Here is a 17,973-nt window from a genome sequence, read left to right on the forward strand (position 1 = left end):
GGTTACCACAAAAAAGGGTATTATGTTTGGGGAGAAAAAGCAGCCAGTGACTTTTACCCCATCTGATGAGTTAAATGAATTGTGTGAAGAAGCGTGGGGTTCCCCAGATAAGAAACTAGTGATTTCTAAGCGGTTACTAATGGCGTACCCTTTCCCGCCAACGGATAGGTTACGCTGGAAGACATCCCCTAGGGTGGACAAGGCGCTCACACGCTTATCAAAAAAGGTGGCACTGCCGTCTCAAGATACGGCCGCCTTAAAGGAGCCTGCAGATAGAAAGCAGGAGGCTATCCTGAAGTCTGTGTATACACACTCAGGTACTATACTGAGACCTGCTATTGCTTCAGCATGGATGTGTAGTGCTGCAGCAGCATGGTCTGATTCCCTGTCAGATAACATTGATTCCCTTGACAGGGACACTATTTTGCTAACCATAGAGCATATTAAAGACGTAGTCTTATATATGAGGGATGCACAGAGGGACATTTGCCGGCTGGCATCTAGAATTAATGCAATGTCCATTTCTGCCAGGAGAGTATTATGGACTCGGCAGTGGACAGGTGATGCTGATTCTAAAAGGCACATGGAGGTTTTGCCTTATAAGGGTGAGGAATTGTTTGGGGACGGTCTCTCGGACCTCGTATCCACAGCAACAGCTGGGAAGTCGACTTTTTTACCTCAGGTTCCCTCACAGCCTAAGAAAGCACCGTATTATCAAGTACAGTCCTTTCGGCCTCAGAAAGGCAAGCGGGTCAGAGGCGCGTCCTTTCTGCCCAGAGGCAGGGGTAGAGGGAAAAGCTGCACCAGACAGCCAGTTCCCAGGAACAAAAATCCTCCCCTGCTTCCACTAAGTCCACCGCATGACGCTGGGGCTCCACAGGTGGAGCCAGGTGCAGTGGGGGCCTGTCTCCGGAACTTCAGCGACCAGTGGGTTCGCTCACAGGTGGATCTCTGGGGTCTACAAGAGGTATCTCAGGGATACAAGCTGGAGTTCGAGACGTCTCCCCCTCGCCGTTACCTCAAATCAGCCTTGCCAGCTACTCCCAAGGAAAGGTAGGTAGTACTGGCGGCAATTCACAAGCTGTACCTCCAGCAGGTGATAATCAAAGTTCCCCTCCTTCAACAGGGACGGGGTTACTATTCCACAATGTTTGTGGTACCGAAACCAGACGGTTCGGTGAGACCCATTCTAAATTTGAAATCCTTGAACACTTATATAAGGAAGTTCAAGTTCAAAATGGAATCGCTCAGGGCGGTTTTTGCAAGCCTGGAAGAGGGGGATTATATGGTATCACTGGACATCAAGGATGCTTACCTACATGTCCCCATTTACCCACCTCACCAGGAGTACCTCCGATTTGTGGTACAGGACTGCCATTACCAATTCCAGCCGTTGCCGTTTGGTCTGTCCACGGCACCGAGGGTATTTACCAAGGTAATGGCCGAAATGATGATACTCCTTTGAAAGAAGGGAGTTATAATTATCCCGTACTTGGACGATCTCCTTATAAAGGCGAGGTCCATGGAGCAGTTGTTGGTCGGAGTAGCACTATCTCAGGAAGTGCTACAACAGCACGGCTGGATTCTGAATTTCCCAAAGTCGCAGCTGGTTCCTACGACGCGTCTGCTGTTCTTGGGTATGATTCTGGACACAGAACAGAAGAAGGTGTTTCTCCCGGAGGAGAAGGCCAAGGAGTGGTCATCTCTGGTCAGAGACCTCCTGAAACCAAAACAGGTGTCGGTGCATCACTGCACGCGAGTCCTGGGAAAGATGGTAGCTTCATACGAAGCAATTCCCTTCGGCAGGTTCCATGCAAGGATCTTTCAGTGAGATCTGTTAGACAAGTGGTCCGGATCGCATCTTCAGATGCATCGGTTGATCACCCTGTCCCCGAGGGCCAGGGTGTCTCTGCTGTGGTGGCTGCAGAGTGCTCATCTTCTCGAGGGCCGCAGAGTCGGCATTCAGGACTGGGTCCTGGTGACCACGGATGCAAGCCTCCGAGGTTGGGGGGCAGTCACTCAGGGAAGAAACTTCCAAGGACAATGGTCGAGTCAGGAGACTTCCCTACACATAAATATTCTGGAACTAAGGGCCATTTACAATGCCCTAAGTCGAGCAAAACCCCTGTTTCAAAACCAGCCGGTGCTGATTCAGTCAGACAACATCACGGCGGTCGCCCATGTAAACCGACAGGGCGGCACAAGAAGCAGGATGGCAATGGCAGAAGCAAGGACCCTCAGGCGATAGCTGTGGACGCTCTAGTTACACCGTGGGTGTACCAATCGGTTTATGTGTTCCCTCCTCTTCCTCTCATACCAAAGGTACTGAGGATAATAAGAAAGAGAGGAGTAAGAACTATACTCATCGTTCCGGATTGGCCAAGAAGAACTTGGTACCCGGAACTACAAGAAATGATCTCAGAGGACCCTTGGCCTCTGCAGCTCCGACAGGACCTGCTGCAGCAGGGGCCCTGTCTGTTCCAAGACTTACCGCGGCTGCGTTTGACGGCATGGCGGTTGAACGCCGGATCCTGATGGAAAAGGGCATTCCGGTTGAAGTCATTCCTACGCTGATAAAAGCTAGAAAGGATGCGACAGCAAAACATTATCACCGCATATGGCGAAAATATGTTGCTTGGTGTGAGGCTATGAAGGCCCCAACAGAGGAATTTCAGCTGGGTCGATTTCTGCACTTCCTACAGTCAGGAGTGACTATGGGCCTAAAATTAGGATCCATAAAAGTCCAGATTTCGGCCCTGTCTATTTTCTTTCAAAAAGAACTGGCTTCACTGCCTGAAGTTCAGACGTTTGTTAAGGGAGTGCTGCATATTCAGCCCCCTTTTGTACCTCCAGTGGCACCTTGGGATCTCAACGTTGTGTTGGAGTTCCTAAAATCACATTGGTTTGAGCCACTTCAGACCGTGGAGTTGAAGTATCTCACGTGGAAAGTGGTCATGCTTTTGGCCTTGGCTTCGGCTAGGCGTGTGTCAGAATTGGCGGCTTTGTCATGTAAAAGCCCCTATCTGATCTTCCATATGGATAGGGCAGAATTGAGGACTCGTCCCCAATTTCTCCCTAAGGTGGTATCAGCGTTTCATTTGAACCAACCTATTGTGGTGCCTACGGCTACTCGGGACTTGGAGGCTTCCAAGTTGCTGGACGTAGTCCGGGCCCTGAAAATCTATGTTTCCAGGACGGCTAGAGTCAGAAAAACTGACTCGCTGTTTATCCTGCATGCACCCAACAAGCTGGGTGCTCCTGCTTCTAAGCAGACTATTGCTCGCTGGATCTGTAGCACGATTCAACTTGCACATTCTGCGGCTGGACTGCCGCATCCTAAATCAGTAAAAGCCCATTCCACGAGGAAGGTGGGCTCTTCTTGGGCGGCTGCCCGATGGGTCTCGGCTTTACAACTTTGCCGAGCTGCTACCTGGTCGGGATCAAACACGTTTGCAAAATTCTACAAGTTTGATACCCTGGCTGAGGAGGACCTTGAGTTTGCTCATTCGGTGCTGCAGAGTCATCCGCACTCTCCCGCCCGTTTGGGAGCTTTGGTATAATCCCCATGGTCCTTACGGAGTACCCAGCATCCACTAGGACGTCAGAGAACATAAGAATTTACTCACCGGTAATTCTGTTTCTCGTAGTCCATAGTGGATGCTGGGAGCCCGTCCCAAGTGCGTATTTCTGCAATACTTGTATATAGTTATTGCTTAACTATAGGGTTATTGTTCTGAGCCATCTGTTGAATGAGGCTCAGCTGTTGTTCATACTGTTAACTGGGTATAGTTATCATAAGTTGTACGGTGTGATTGGTGTGGCTGGTATGAGTCTTACCCTGGATTCCAAATCCTTTCCTAGTAATGTCAGCTCTTCCGGGCACAGTTTCCCTAACTGAGGTCTGGAGGAGGGGCATAGAGGGAGGAGCCAGTGCACACCAGATATAGTACCTAATCTTTCTTTAAAGAGTGCCCAGTTTCCTGCGGAGCCCGTCTATTCCCCATGGTCCTTACGGAGTACCCAGCATCCACTACGGACTACGAGAAATAGAATTACCGGTGAGTAAATTCTTATTTTTCCTTTACAAATAAATGTGTTTTTTACTTAATCTGTCTATATTGATTAATGTTATATATAATCATATTTTTTTTTTTTTTTTTTTCAGTCCAAGAATGTCCTCCTCCACCTGCAATTACCGATGGAAAGTATGACCCTACTTTGCTGGATTATGTGTACCTAAATTCTGTGACCTACAGCTGCAACAGCGGCTTATCTCTTATCGGTAGCTCCTCTATTTACTGCACAGCTCATGGAAATTGGAGTTCTGATCCTCCTCTGTGCAAAGGTTGGAGAATTGTACAATTTCTGTTTATAATTAAGAATGCCCTTTCTACTGTGTGTGTGTGTGTGTGTGTGTGTGTGTGTGTGTGTGTGTGTGTGTGTGTGTGTGACAGGAATCGCATAGACTGGCGTAAAAAGATCAGTTTTATTCCCACCACAGGTAGTTTACAAGCAATTGCAGGATTCACAGGATAGGTCCGTTCCTTACAGCCAAACAATGTTCAGAGTCTTCAAACACAATTCTTCAGTAGCCTTTAAGGTTCAGGACCCCTAACAGTAACCACCTCCTGGCCTATCACCTGGGCAACTTGTCCACATCAGGAGCAATGTTCTTTGTGTCTGAAGCCTTTTTACCAGCAACTGACAGGTGCCTGCAATCAGCTGCTTCTCAACCCTCGCCTCAAGAAATATCTGTCCTGGATTCTCTCCAGCCACAACTCTGCAGATTTACACCCATGTCCGATTAATACTCTGTCACACGCCTTCCCCCATAGCTTCGACCGTGCTGGTGAAGCTACCGGATCCTAGGCAAACACCCTAATTCGCCCAGACCAATTCCTATCAGCTGTCCACAATTGTTCCTCCTCCTCAGCCTCTCCTTCCCCCTCCCCTAGCTTCACCACATGGTTAGCTGTAGCATCGGGGTTTATAAACTTTTTTGAGAGGGCATCTGCATTGAGGTGGAGCTTCCCAGTGCAGCTATTCAATTAGCCCTGTAAATCTGCACTTTTCTGTGATTATGCTGAGGTACGCAAAGCAGAATCCCTGATAACCAGCCCCAGGAGACCCATTATCGGACGGTAACACATGGGTCAGCGATGTTATCACGGATCCCATGTATTATCGGCCGATATCGCCCATTGGCTGAAGGTAATATTATACAATATTTGTAATAATTTTGTGCATTAAACAAAGTTTGTGTACATTGAACCATCAGAAAGAAAAGGTATCACTATGTCATCATGCTCAAAAAAATTCCATATTTATGAATTTTGGATGTGGGAAACTCAGCCTGTACTTTTAACTGATTATAGTCACCCATGAACATAAAAAATGTAAATAATGCCCATACATTTAGTAAAATGAATATATAATTTTATTTTTTTTACAAATTAAAGCTCATCTGGTTGCTTACCAGCAAAGGTTGCTTACAGTAGGAGTCCCGAGAAGTGGTAGAGTTTGGCTCCTATAGTGCCTCAATGTGTTCTCTCCCTGGTGTCATCTAGTGTAAAGTAGTATCTTTGAATAAGACTGTTAAATCTGTCAAGACACTTCCAAATTGCTCACATACCATAAAATAATAAGATGCCTGTTTAGGTAAGTATTTCAACCCTCGGGAAATGTAGGCTATAAAAATATATAATCATGTAAACTTGATAACAATAAAGGGCCTAATTCATGTTTGTATGCACTGCTGTTATTTTCACAGTGCAGTGATTATCAGCAGACTGTGCCTGTGCCGCGATCACACTGCCCACGCGCCAAGGTACCTTTGTGCCCGCACTGAAGTTTTTTACGCAGTGATTTACATGAAGGGACGGTTCGGGGGGAGTTAACGTGGGTGTGGCGGCAAACACTCAGGCATGTCATGGCCGTATTCAATTTGAGCTGTGTATCTACCTTCAGCTGCGATCATGTGTGTAGAGAAACATTGCTATTGCGGCGGCTATTCTGCAGAACCATTGGGCAACCCCAGGAGTCAATGTTCCTTGTTGGTGCTGCGTATGAGTATGCAATTGTGGGGGACTTTGCAATGGCTCCAGTGGGTGTCTATCTTCTTTCCTGGGTGGCAGCTTCGCTTGTGATGATTAGCAGTTCCGTAACCTGAAAAAAATGGAGCTGCATATGCATTTGCTTGCAAACTTCAATTAGGACCAAAGTGACTAAGTGCTTGATGTGACTGACTACCAAAATAATTGCTCATCAAAGCTTTTTAAGTTCAGGCATGCAGATAATAAAGATCTTTAAAGGGACAGTAACATTATTCCCATAAACCGCTTAAGGATTCTATAAACAAACCTCCTCCCAATAAATTCTAGTAGTGTACCCAAAATTATTTTGGGGTTTTGCACATCAAATTTAACCACGCAACAATTTGTCTTTGTAGACCTCGGAGGCTGCTCAGATAGACATAGCAAGCTTATATCGAGGTAGAGGAGTTTTCGCACCGATCAGGTCATTGCGTTATGTCACATCTATAAAGCATGATATCAAGAAACCAACATCATTTTAAGAATATTACTTTGATAGGAGTGTTCTGGATATAATTACATAGTTGGTGGTGCTGCCAAGAGTCTAAGTACAATTTGTCTAAACATATGAGAGGGAATGGAGACTCTCTTTGTTGGGGTACTTCTCTTGATTAAAATTGTTTTTTAATGATATGCATTAAAAGATATTGGTGAACATGATTAACCTCTCACAGGGGTACATGTATCCCATCAATCAACACACAGAGGATAAATGAAAAAAATATATATATTGAAAAATGTATTGATTTATATTTATATTATTTTTGTATCAGCCCGTGGTTATAGTAATTCACATATACGGATGGTTTAGTATCCTGACCATCACAATATAACCTGGCTTTATTTTATTAGTATGCATATATCTGATCAAATATGAAAGAATGCTAGTTGATAAGGTGAAAATACTCAACTCACTGCATACAGCATAGACACATTCGATATGATCACACACTCAATGCTGATGGTATAATACACAATGAATATATGGTATGTAGGATAAGAGACTGGGTCTCTTCCACGTGTGATTAAATAATCAATTAGTAACCATAGGTAATAATCTTAAATCCTGTACACATGGGGAGAGATGTGTACTGAGCGATTTGTCACAGACCGCTCAGCACACATCTCTCCCTGCTCAGCACAGCACGGGAATGGGGGAGAAGGGGGGGGGGGGGGGGGGGAGGGCGCTCATTTCACTTTGAAATTTCGCATCCAGCAGTAAAAATTATTTAAGTGTAATACTTATCAAGGTGTGGGTGCCTGGGGGTTTGATCTCTGGTGAACAAGCATAGTAACATAGTAACTAAGGTTGAAAAAAGACAATTGTCCATCGAGTTCAACCTATTTGTGGTCTCCTATGCAGTCTTATTATAGGACTAGTTATTTTTATGTTAGGACTAGTTATATTAACTATAATGCGTGACTACGCACCATAACCCTGAATATCTTTATCCAATAGGATTTTATCTAACCCATTCTTAAAGGTGTTGACTGATTCCGCAGTTAACTACTCTCTCAGGCAGGGAATTCCAAACACGTATTGTCCTTACTGTGAAATAAACTTTTTCGCCTCAACCTGTGGAAACTTTTCCCCTCTAACCTAAGCGAGTGACCATGTGTCCTCTATGCTGATCTTATAGAAAACAGGTCCCTCCCAAGCTCTGTGTATTGACCCCTTATATATTTGTAGATGTTGATCATGTCCCCTCTTAGTCTCCTCTTTTTTTAATGTAAACATGCCTAGCCTTGCAAGCCTTTCCTCGTATTCCAGCGTCTCCATGCCCTTGATTAGTTTGGTCTCCCGCCTCTGAACCTTTTCTAGCTACAGGATATCCTTTTTGTAATATGGTGCCCAAAATTGCACACCGTATTCAAGATGAGGCCTCACTAGTGATTTATATAATGGGAGTATAATACTCTCGTCCCTTGCATCAATTCCCCATTTTATGCATGCTAATATCTTATTAGCCTTCTTTGCTGCACTCCTACTTTGGGTACTGCTGCTTAATTTGTTATCTATGTGAACCCCTAAGTCTCTTTCCAGTACAGAATCCCCTAATATTACACCATTTAGTATGTAGGTGTTATTTTTGGTCTTGCCCCCACAGTGCATTACCTTACACTTGTCTGTGTTGAATCTCATTTTCCATTTTGCTGCCCATGCTTCCAGTTTAGGTAAGTCGTTCTGAAGAGACTCAGCATCCCCCTCCGTATTTATAACCTTACACAATTTGGTATTGTCTGCGAAAATGTATACCATGCTCTCTAGACCTACTGTTAGGTTGTTGAAGAAAATGTTGAACAAAAGTGGTCTAAGTACAGACCCTGTGGCACACCACTTAGTACTTTAGTCCAATTTGAAAATGATCCATTGACCACAATGCGCTGCTCCCTATTATCTAACCAATTACTGACCCCAGTGCATATTGTGCTCCCTAGCCCTATTGCTTGTAGATAAGACGCATGTATGGTACATTGTTGAAAGCTTTGGCAAAGTCTAAAAAGATTATAACCACCTCCTTACCCTGATCCAGGTTCGCACTTACTATTTCATAAAAGCCAAGAAAGTTGGTCTGACATGATCTGTCCTTCACAAATCCATGTTGGTTCCTTTTAATGACCTTATTTGCTTCAAGGAACTTTTGAATACTGTCCCTTAGAATACCTTCCAATACTTTCCCCACTATAGATGTAAGACTAACTGGTCTATAATTACCTGGTTCAGCTTTGCTCCCCTTTTTAAATATCGTCACTACCTCCGCTATACGCCAGTCTTTGGGAACCATACACGATTTAACCGAATCCATGAAGATCAAAAATGGAGGTCTTGCTAGTTCAGCGTGCAAGACCAGGGGTCACCTCCTATAGGCTAGGGTCACCTCCTAGAGACCAGGGGACACCTCCTATAGACTGGGAGTCACCTCTTATAGACAAGGGCTCACCTCCTATAGACTGGGGATAACCTCTTATAAACCAGGGCGCACCTCCTATAGACTGGGGATAACCTCTTATAGACCAGGGCTCACCTCCTATAGGCTAGGGTCACCTCGTATAGACCAGGGGACACCTACTATAGACTGGGAATAATCTCTTATAGACCAGGGCTCTCCTCCTATTGACTGGGGATATGCTCTAATAAACCAGGGGACACCTCTTATAAACTGGGGATAACCTCTTATAGAACTGGGCTCACCTCCTATAGACTGGGGATAACCTCTTATAAACCAGGGGACACCTCTTATAAACTGGGGATAACCTCTTATAGAACAGGGCTCACCTCCTATAGACTGGGGATAACCTCTTATAAACCAGGGCGCACCTCCTATAGACTAGGGTCACGTCCTATAGACCAGGGGTCAACTCCTATAGGCTCGGGTCACCTCCTATAGACCAGGGGACACCTCCTATATAGTTACTCCTCCTATATAGTTACTAATGGGCGAAACACACATCCAATGAGCATCTACCTGAAATTACCTCCTACATACAGTACCTGAGGATTCTTGGTCTTAGTGCACAAGATGCCTGAGCGATTAATCTTGTGCACTAAGACCAAGAATCCTCAGGTACTGTATGTAGGAGGTCATTGCAGGTAGATGGTCATTGGATGCGCGTTTCACCCATTAGACTTGTTCACCAGAGATCAAACCCCCAGGCACCCGCACCTTGATAAGTATTACACTTAAATCATTTTTACTGCTGGATACGAAATTACAAAGTATATCTGCATTTACTGTACATTGCTGTCTAGTGTTCAGATAGAACAGCCAGATACTATAGGATCACTTCATTTGGGGTATCCGTGTTCATAGAGGTTGTTCATGAATATATAAATTTTGTGTATTACTGCACAAAATTAGCAGTTTTTACTTAATTTACTTAGCAGTCTTAACTGATCAATATGACCATTTTCAGTCTAAATTGGCCAGCAACATTAACATTGATTTCTCTTACTTCCTAGAGGATGCTGGGGACTCCGTAAGGACCATGGGGTATAGACGGGCTCTGCAGGAGACATGGGCACTATAAAGAACTTTAGAATGGGTGTGCACTGGCTCCTCCTTCTATGCCCCTCCTCCAGACCTCCGTTAGATCCTGTGCCCAGAGGAGATTGGGTGCATTACAGGGTAGCTCTCCTGAGTTTCTCTGAAAAAGAATTTTGTTAGGTTTTTTATTTTCAGGGAGCACTGCTGGCAACAGGCTCCCTGCATCGTGGGACTGAGGAGAGAGAAGCAGACCTACTTAACTGATAGGCTCTGCTTCTTAGGCTACTGGACACCATTAGCTCCAGAGGGAGTCGGAACGCAGGTCTCCCCTCGCCGTTCGTCCCAGAGCCGCGCCGCCGTCCTCCTCCTCACAGTGCCGAAAGATAGAAGCCGGGTGAGTATAAGAAGAAAGAAGACTTCTTAGGCGGCAGAAGACTTCAGATCTTCCCTGAGGTAAGCGCGCTCCCACACACAACACACACTAGCAGGCACTGATGGGTGCAGGGCGCAGGGGGAGCGCCCTGGGCAGCAATAAAAACCTCTAAATCTGGAATTTATAAGTTTATGGGCTGCGGAGGCAGTAAGTATATAAATCCCCCGCCAGTTTTTATACTTTGAGCGGGACCGAAGCCCGATGCTGGAGGGGGCGGAGCTTGGTCCCTCAGCACTAACCAGCGCCATTTTCTCCACAGAGATCTGCAAAGAGGCTGGGTCCGCGCCGGTGGGGGTACGTCTTCGACTCTTCAGCCAGGTCTGGGTTCTGTCAGACGTGAATCCTTGGGTGATGGAAATTGTATCCCAAGGCTACAAACTGGAGTTCGAAGAGGTGGTCCCTCGCCGATTTTTCAAGTCGGCCTTGTCAGCTTCTCCCCCAGAGAGGGCAGTAGTGTTAGCTGCAATTCAAAAGCTGTGTCAACAGCAAGTGATTATCACAGTTCCCCTAGTCCAACAGGGGAAAGGGTACTATTCAACCCTGTTTGTGGTCCCGAAGCCGTATGGCTCGGTCAGACCCATGTTAAATCTAAAATCCCTAAACCTGTACTTGAAAAAGTTCAAATTCAAGATGGAATCGCTCCGAGCTGTGATCTCCAGTCTGGAAGGGGGGGATTTTATGGTGTCACTCGACATAAAGGATGCATACCTTCATGTCCCCATATAGCCTCCTCATCAGGCGTACCTGAGATGCGCTGTACAGGACTGTCATTACCAGTTTCAGACGTTGCCGTTTGGGCTTTCCACGGCCCCGAGGATTTTCACCCAAGGTGATGGCGGAGATGATGGTGCTCCTGCACAGGTAGGGAGTCACAATTATCCCGTAATTGGACGATCTCCTGATAAAAGCGAGATCGAGAGATCAATTTCTGAAAAGCGTGTCGCTCTCCCTGAGAGTGCTACAACAGCACGGTTGGATTCTAAATCTGCCGAAGTCGCAATTGATTCCAACGACGCTGCTATCATTCCTAGGCATGATTCTGGACACGGAATAGAAGAGGGTTTTTCTCCCAATGGAAAAAGCCTAGGACCTCCAGAACATGGTCAGAGACCTGATAAAACCAAAAAGAGTGTCGGTTCATCAATGCACTCGAGTTCTGGGAAAAATGGTGGCAGCCTACGAGGCCATCCCCTTCGGAAGGTTTCATGCGAGGACATTTTAGTGGGACCTTCTGGACAAGTGGTCCGTATCCCATCTACAAATACATCAGAAGATAAGCCTGTCCCCCAAGGCCAGGGTGTCTCTCCTGTGGTGGCTGCAGAGTGCTCACCTTCTAGAGGATCGCAGATTCTGCATTCAAGACTGGGTTCTGATAACCACGGACGCGAGCCTCCGAGGATGGGGAGCAGTCACACAAGGAAGGAATTTTCAGGGACTGTGGTCAAGCCAGGATGCTTGTCTACACATCAACGTACTGGAATTAAGGGCCATATACAACGGCCTACGACAAGCGGAGACTCTTCTTCGCGACCTACCGGTTCTGATTCAATCAGACAACGTCGCAGCCGTGGCTCATGTAAACCGCCAAGGCGGGACAAGAAGCAGAGTGGCAATGGCGGAAGCCACCAGGATTCTGCGCTGGGCAGAAAATCACGTAAGTGCTCTGTCATCGGTATTCATTCTGGGAGTGGACAACTGGGAAGCAGACTTCCTCAGCAGACACGATCTCCATCCAGGAGAGTGGGGACTTCATCAAGAAGTCTTTGCAGAGATAACAAGTCTTTGGGGTCTTCCTCAAATAGACATGAAGGCATCATGCCTCAACAAGAAGCTTCGGAGGTATTGTGCCAGGTCAAGGGACCCGCAGGCAGTAGCGGTGGACGCCCTGGTGACTCCATGGGAGTTTGTCGGTCTATGTGTTCCCTCCTCTTCCTCTCATCTCAAAAATATTGAGAATCATAAGACGAAAAAGAGTACAGACAATACTCATTGTCCCAGATTGGCCTCGAAGGGCCTGGTATTCAGATCTTCAGGAGATGCTGACAGAAGATCCGTGGCCTCTTCCTCTCAGGGAGGACCTGTTGCAACAGGAGCCCTGTGTGTTCCAAGACTTACCGCGGTTACATTTGACGGCATGGCGGTTGAATGCCGAATCCTAGCTGGAAAAGGTATTCCGGAGGAGGTCATCCATACTCTTATAAAGGCTAGGAAGGAGGTGACGGCGAGACATTATTACCGTATCTGGAGGAAGTATGTATCTTGGTGTGAAGCCACGAAGGCTCCTGTGGAAGATTTCCATCTGGGCCGTTTTCTCCACTTTCTACAGACAGGAGTGGATATGGGCCTAAAATTAGGCTCCATTAAGGTACAGATTTCGGCCCTGTCTATTTTCTTTCAGAAGGAATTGGCTTCTCTCCCGGAAGTCCAGACTTTTGTAAAGGGAGTGCTGCACATCCAGCTTCCTTTTGTGCCACCAGTGGCACCATGGGACCTTAATGTGGTGTTACGGTTCCTGAAGTCTCATTGGTTTGAACCGCTTCAAACGGTTGAATTAAAATTTCTCACTTGGAAGGTGGTCATGTTGTTGGCCTTGGCATCGGCAAGGCGGGTGTCTGAATTGGTGGCCTTGTCTCACAAGAGCCCCTATTTGATTTTCCATGTGGATAGGGCAGAGTTGAGGACTCTTCCTCTATTTTTGCCTAAGGTGGTTTCTTCATTTCATATGAACCAACCTATTGTGGTGCCTGTGGCTACGGATGAGTTGGAGGATTCTGTGTCCCTGGATGTAGTCAGGGCCTTAAAAATCTATGTAGCCTGGACGGCTCGGGTTAGGAAAACAGAGGCACTGTTTGTCATGTATGCAGCCAACAAAGTTGGCGCTCCGGCTTCGAAGCAGACTATTGCTCGCTGGATCTGCAACACGATTCAGCAGGCTCATTGTACGGCTGGATTGCCGTTACCAAATTCGGTAAAGGCCCATTCCACTAGGAAGGTGGGCTCTTCTTGGGCGGCTGCCCGAGGCGTCTCGGCTTTACAGCTTTGCTGAGCAGCTACCTGGTCGGGTTCAAACACTTTTGCAAAGTTCTATAAGTTTGATACCCTGGCTGATGAGGACCTTGCGTTTGCTCAGTCGGTGCTGCAGAGCCGTCCGCACTCTCCCGCCCGGTCTGGAGCTTTGGTATAAACCCCATGGTCCTTACGGAGTCCCCAGCATCCTCTAGGACGTAAGAGAAAATAAGATTTTAAACCTACCGGTAAATCTTTTTCTCCTAGTCCGTAGAGTATGCTGGGCGCCCGTCCCAGTGCGGACAAAATCTGCAAGGCTTGTATATAGTTGTTGCTTACATAAGGGTTATGTTACAGTTGAGATCAGTCTTTAGCTGATACTGTTTTATTCATACTGTTTACTGGTTGCGTATATTCCTGGTTATGCGGTGTGGATGGTGTGGGCTGGTATGAATCTTGCCCTTAGATCAGGCATGTCCAAACTGCGGCCCTCCAGCTGTTGAGAAACTACACATCCCAGCATGCCCTGACACAGCTTTAGCATTCTCTGGCAGCAAAACTGTGTCAGGGCATGCTGGGATATGTAGTTTCACAACAGCTGGAGGGCCGCAGTTTGGACATGCCTGCCTTAGATTAACAAAATCCTTTCCTCGGATTGTCCATCTCCTCTCGGCACAGTTTCTCTAACTGCGGTCTGGAGGAGGGGCATAGAGGGAGGAGCCAGTGCACACCCATTCTAAAGTTCTTTATAGTGCCCATGCCTCCTGCGGAGCCCGTCTATACCCCATGGTCCTTACGGAGTCCCCAGCATCCTCTACGGACTAGGAGAAAAAGATTTACCAGTAGGTTTAAAATCTTATTTTTGCCATTGTTCTTATGATTTAACATAACTATAAAAATGTGCTAATTAGGGGTTATAAAAATGATGTGCTTTAATTTTTTTTGTATTAACTTAAAGTTGCATGTCTGCACCTTTCTAGCTGTTGATTGCGCTGATCCACACGTCCAAAACTCGGTGAGACTGTCTGGATTTACTGGCCCATACACTCTCCATTCTGCAATAACATTTGAATGTATAAAAGGCTACACGATGGTTGGGTATTCTCTTATAACGTGCAATGCTAGTAGCTTGTGGGACCCTTCTCCACCTACTTGTAAAAGTAAGTATATTTTTCTTAAATCTTACAATTTTATTTTTATGTGAATAAGCTCAAAAATATTACAGATAACTTAACATTTTTAAGGACACCCATGTATATGATGGCACAAGAGGCTTGGCAATATCCACCCGAGGGTGAATAACAAAAAAAAACCTTTAACATTATTATAATATATTTATAACTCTTTGGCATATTAGGCATCACTCTGCATGGGCGAGTATTAAAACGCAAATAAATGACTTTCACTTATATGAATCTGAGGGTAAATATCCGCACTTGTGGCCAGTTGAAGCACTGCAAGGTGGGGTCATGACTCTTAAACTACTTTATTATAAAAATCTTAAAAAGTTCGGTTACTGAAACCTTACAGTATTTGACTTTCACCATTTAACTTCATTGAACCTACTTTTGTTTTTAGGTTTTACGGAAGTATGATACTTCTGTGGTTATCCAACAGTTTGGCATAGCTATGTATTACCTCCAGGCATTGGGTAATTTTAAATTCCTCCAGCAGCATTGTAATGCATTAGTTGAACAGAACTGTGAAGGCTGCATCCTAATAAGATGTGTTGCTCCCCAAAAATCTTCTTACATCCAGTTTATTTTTATATTGCGAGAAGTTACCACCTGCGCACTGAGGCAATCTACCTACTGAATGTGGCGAGCTGCTAGTGTTCGTAGGTGGTCTTTCCTACTGAACAATTTATGGAGCAAGTGAAACACTGCGCTCAGCCCCTGATGTATGACCCAAATTGTGTAAATGGCAAAGTTTCTCTGCGCGTGAGCCGTCTCACGTGTGTTGATCCTGTGGAGATTGCTGTCCCGTGTATGGCAATCTAATACAGATGATGTTTTGCAATAGTAGACTGAATGCTGGATCGCATAAAGTGGTTACTAATGACAACCAGTGTGGTAATGTTGCAAATTGTAGGGTTAACCCTTAGTATATCTGATTCCCTTATGTATGTATTATGTACGCACGCACACACACACACACAACGATGCATCAATATATCTGTAGATATATTGGTCATCGTGTGTGCTGCAGGGTCGACGTGTTATGTATGTGAACAACTGCATTCACAGACTTATCTCTGGTACACACTGGCCAACAAGCCAGCAATATATCAGCCAGTGTGTACCCAGCATTAGTTTGTATATACCCCGAAGAGTGCCCAGGCTGCATGAAAAGAAACATCTTTCTCCAGAACCAGGAGAAAAAGGAGGTTCAGGTAATGGGAAAAGTAAAGGACCGTTAAAGTTGGCAGTAGCTGACTGTCATCAGAATACAATAACTACTGTAATTCACGCTTGATGTCTCTATCTTGCACCCTCTCCAGTTTTCAGCAATACCATACATCTTGTACTTACACAGATTCCAGTCACCAATGGCTTATTACTGACAGCTTAATCATTACGATGGGTACACACTCTTAATTTGCCTGCAGGTGCAATAAATATTCTGCTGCCTTGTGTAGAAAAGGGTTCCTGCTCCACTTACACTGTAAATCAATTTTGGTAGGGCCATCTTTTCCTTCCATTTCAGTGTATGTCACTTGTTTGTGTCATCATCCCCAAAATATACAGCGTTGTGTCACCACCTTATAAATTAAGTAAATAATACCTTCCTGCCTATCAGCTACCCCAGTATTGTGGAATGTGAGAGAGAATTGTCACTCCCAGGTATATAAATAAAGACCATAAAGAAAGGAACAATATCAGGTGCTATGCAGTGATAATCCACTCCAATATCACAGCATCAGAACCCCACAGGAGAGAGGGTGAATTCTGAGTCTGACGCACCACTTCTATGTCTATTGGCGGGTGATCGTCTGCGACTTTATGCAAATGGTGCAAGCCCGTCTCTATTGTACATCTGAATGTGCAAAGACTGAGGCTTCTACTGTCAGCATCCGTAGAAACAGAAATACATTTTGGCACATCTTTAGGTGTGTCATCGATATTTGCACCAGCCCAATGGCAAATACAGTTTCTCAATCCAACTGTGGCTTTCTGTATGAACAGTTGAGCGTCTGTGTACACAAATTTTCACTGACACTACCTTAACACACCCATAAGACGGACCATCTCCATGCGTGCACAAAGCAACATTCCTGTCACCGCCCATGAACGCTCACTACATTTTTAAAAAAATTTTTTAAGACTGTGTGTCTCAGTCTTAACTCCAGTTATGTGCACATGGTATCTGGACAGATGTGCAGTGTGACATAGATGATGCACAGAAAGAAAGAAAATTCACACCAGTGTGTCAGACATTGGCAGTGTGTGACTTAGACTAGAGCTCAGGGTGTCTACACAGCCCTAAAAAAACGAACACAAGAGATTCTTACAGTAGTACTGTCTGTGAACAGTGTAAAAGTAAAGCATAAGTATAATTATGTAACAGTGATTAAGAACAATTAGGATCGCATGCTTTGGGGTTGATGTGTAACCCCCTTTTGTGGGGTTAATAAAACTCTTGTGTGTCTTTTTTTATATACTGTTTTGATGCGGTTATTTGCGGGGAAGCATTAGGACTGGGCCGCAGTGAGAAAATGGTACTAATAAAGACTTGTGTGAGTTAATAGAAGCCCATATGGCTGGATAGAGATCAGGAGAGAGGAGGCTAGTGAGCAGGGTGAGCAAGAGCCATGCAGGACAGGAAGAAGAGGGTTAAAAAGCTCTGACACAAAAAAGGAGTTGGCGTCAGTTGGGACTGGGAGAGACCGCAGATCTGCACTGCTGCTGCCTCAACATGCAGTGACTTCTGGGCAGTGGCTGCTAAATACTACAGAAATCACCCCTTGAGATTAGCCCCATGTGTGGCATCCGTATGCGTTTAAAATGCCACCCGTCTGGATCCTGGTGGTCTGCAATCCCGACGCTGAAATCCCGACGGGTACAATGCTGCTGCTGTAATACCGGCGAGTTAGGCGATACTTCCTCTGTGGGTGTTAACGACACCCATAGAGGGAGAATAGAACCTGTGGCGAGTGAAGTGACAGCTGGCATCCAGTACGCCGGGATCCCATACCGATCCCGTGGCACTGGTCTGGGGGAGAGAGGTACTCTGCAAAGCGACATATGACTGTGTAAGGAAAGATTGAGGAGAAGCCTGCAGCCTGTAGAGAGGATTGGACGGACATTTCTAAAGGAGAGGCAACCCCGGAGAGGAAAACACGTGACGCTGAGATGGGCTTTGTGATAGCAGCTGTGTGCCAGGTTGCTGCAGTACTCATAGATCTGTGCTGAGGTGACACACTACATCTGGAGAGGTGGGTCAGGTGCCACAGTAA

General features: G+C 45.7%; 1 protein-coding gene across 12 annotated transcripts in view; it reads left to right on the forward strand.

The window, feature by feature from the left end:
- LOC135045354 (complement decay-accelerating factor-like) overlaps positions 1 to 17,973 on the forward strand; it is a 162,322-nt gene that overhangs the window by 102,566 nt on the left and 41,783 nt on the right. For all 12 annotated transcript variants that reach the window (XM_063955295.1, XM_063955294.1, XM_063955293.1 and 9 more), the window contains exons 6-7: positions 4,166 to 4,345; positions 14,498 to 14,677. In XM_063955295.1, coding sequence (XP_063811365.1) covers positions 4,166 to 4,345; positions 14,498 to 14,677 — 360 coding nt within the window. The remainder of the gene's footprint in view (positions 1 to 4,165; positions 4,346 to 14,497; positions 14,678 to 17,973) is intronic.

This window comes from Pseudophryne corroboree, chromosome 2, assembly GCF_028390025.1.
Source record: "Pseudophryne corroboree isolate aPseCor3 chromosome 2, aPseCor3.hap2, whole genome shotgun sequence".
In the NCBI taxonomy this organism is placed as follows: domain Eukaryota; kingdom Metazoa; phylum Chordata; class Amphibia; order Anura; family Myobatrachidae; genus Pseudophryne; species Pseudophryne corroboree.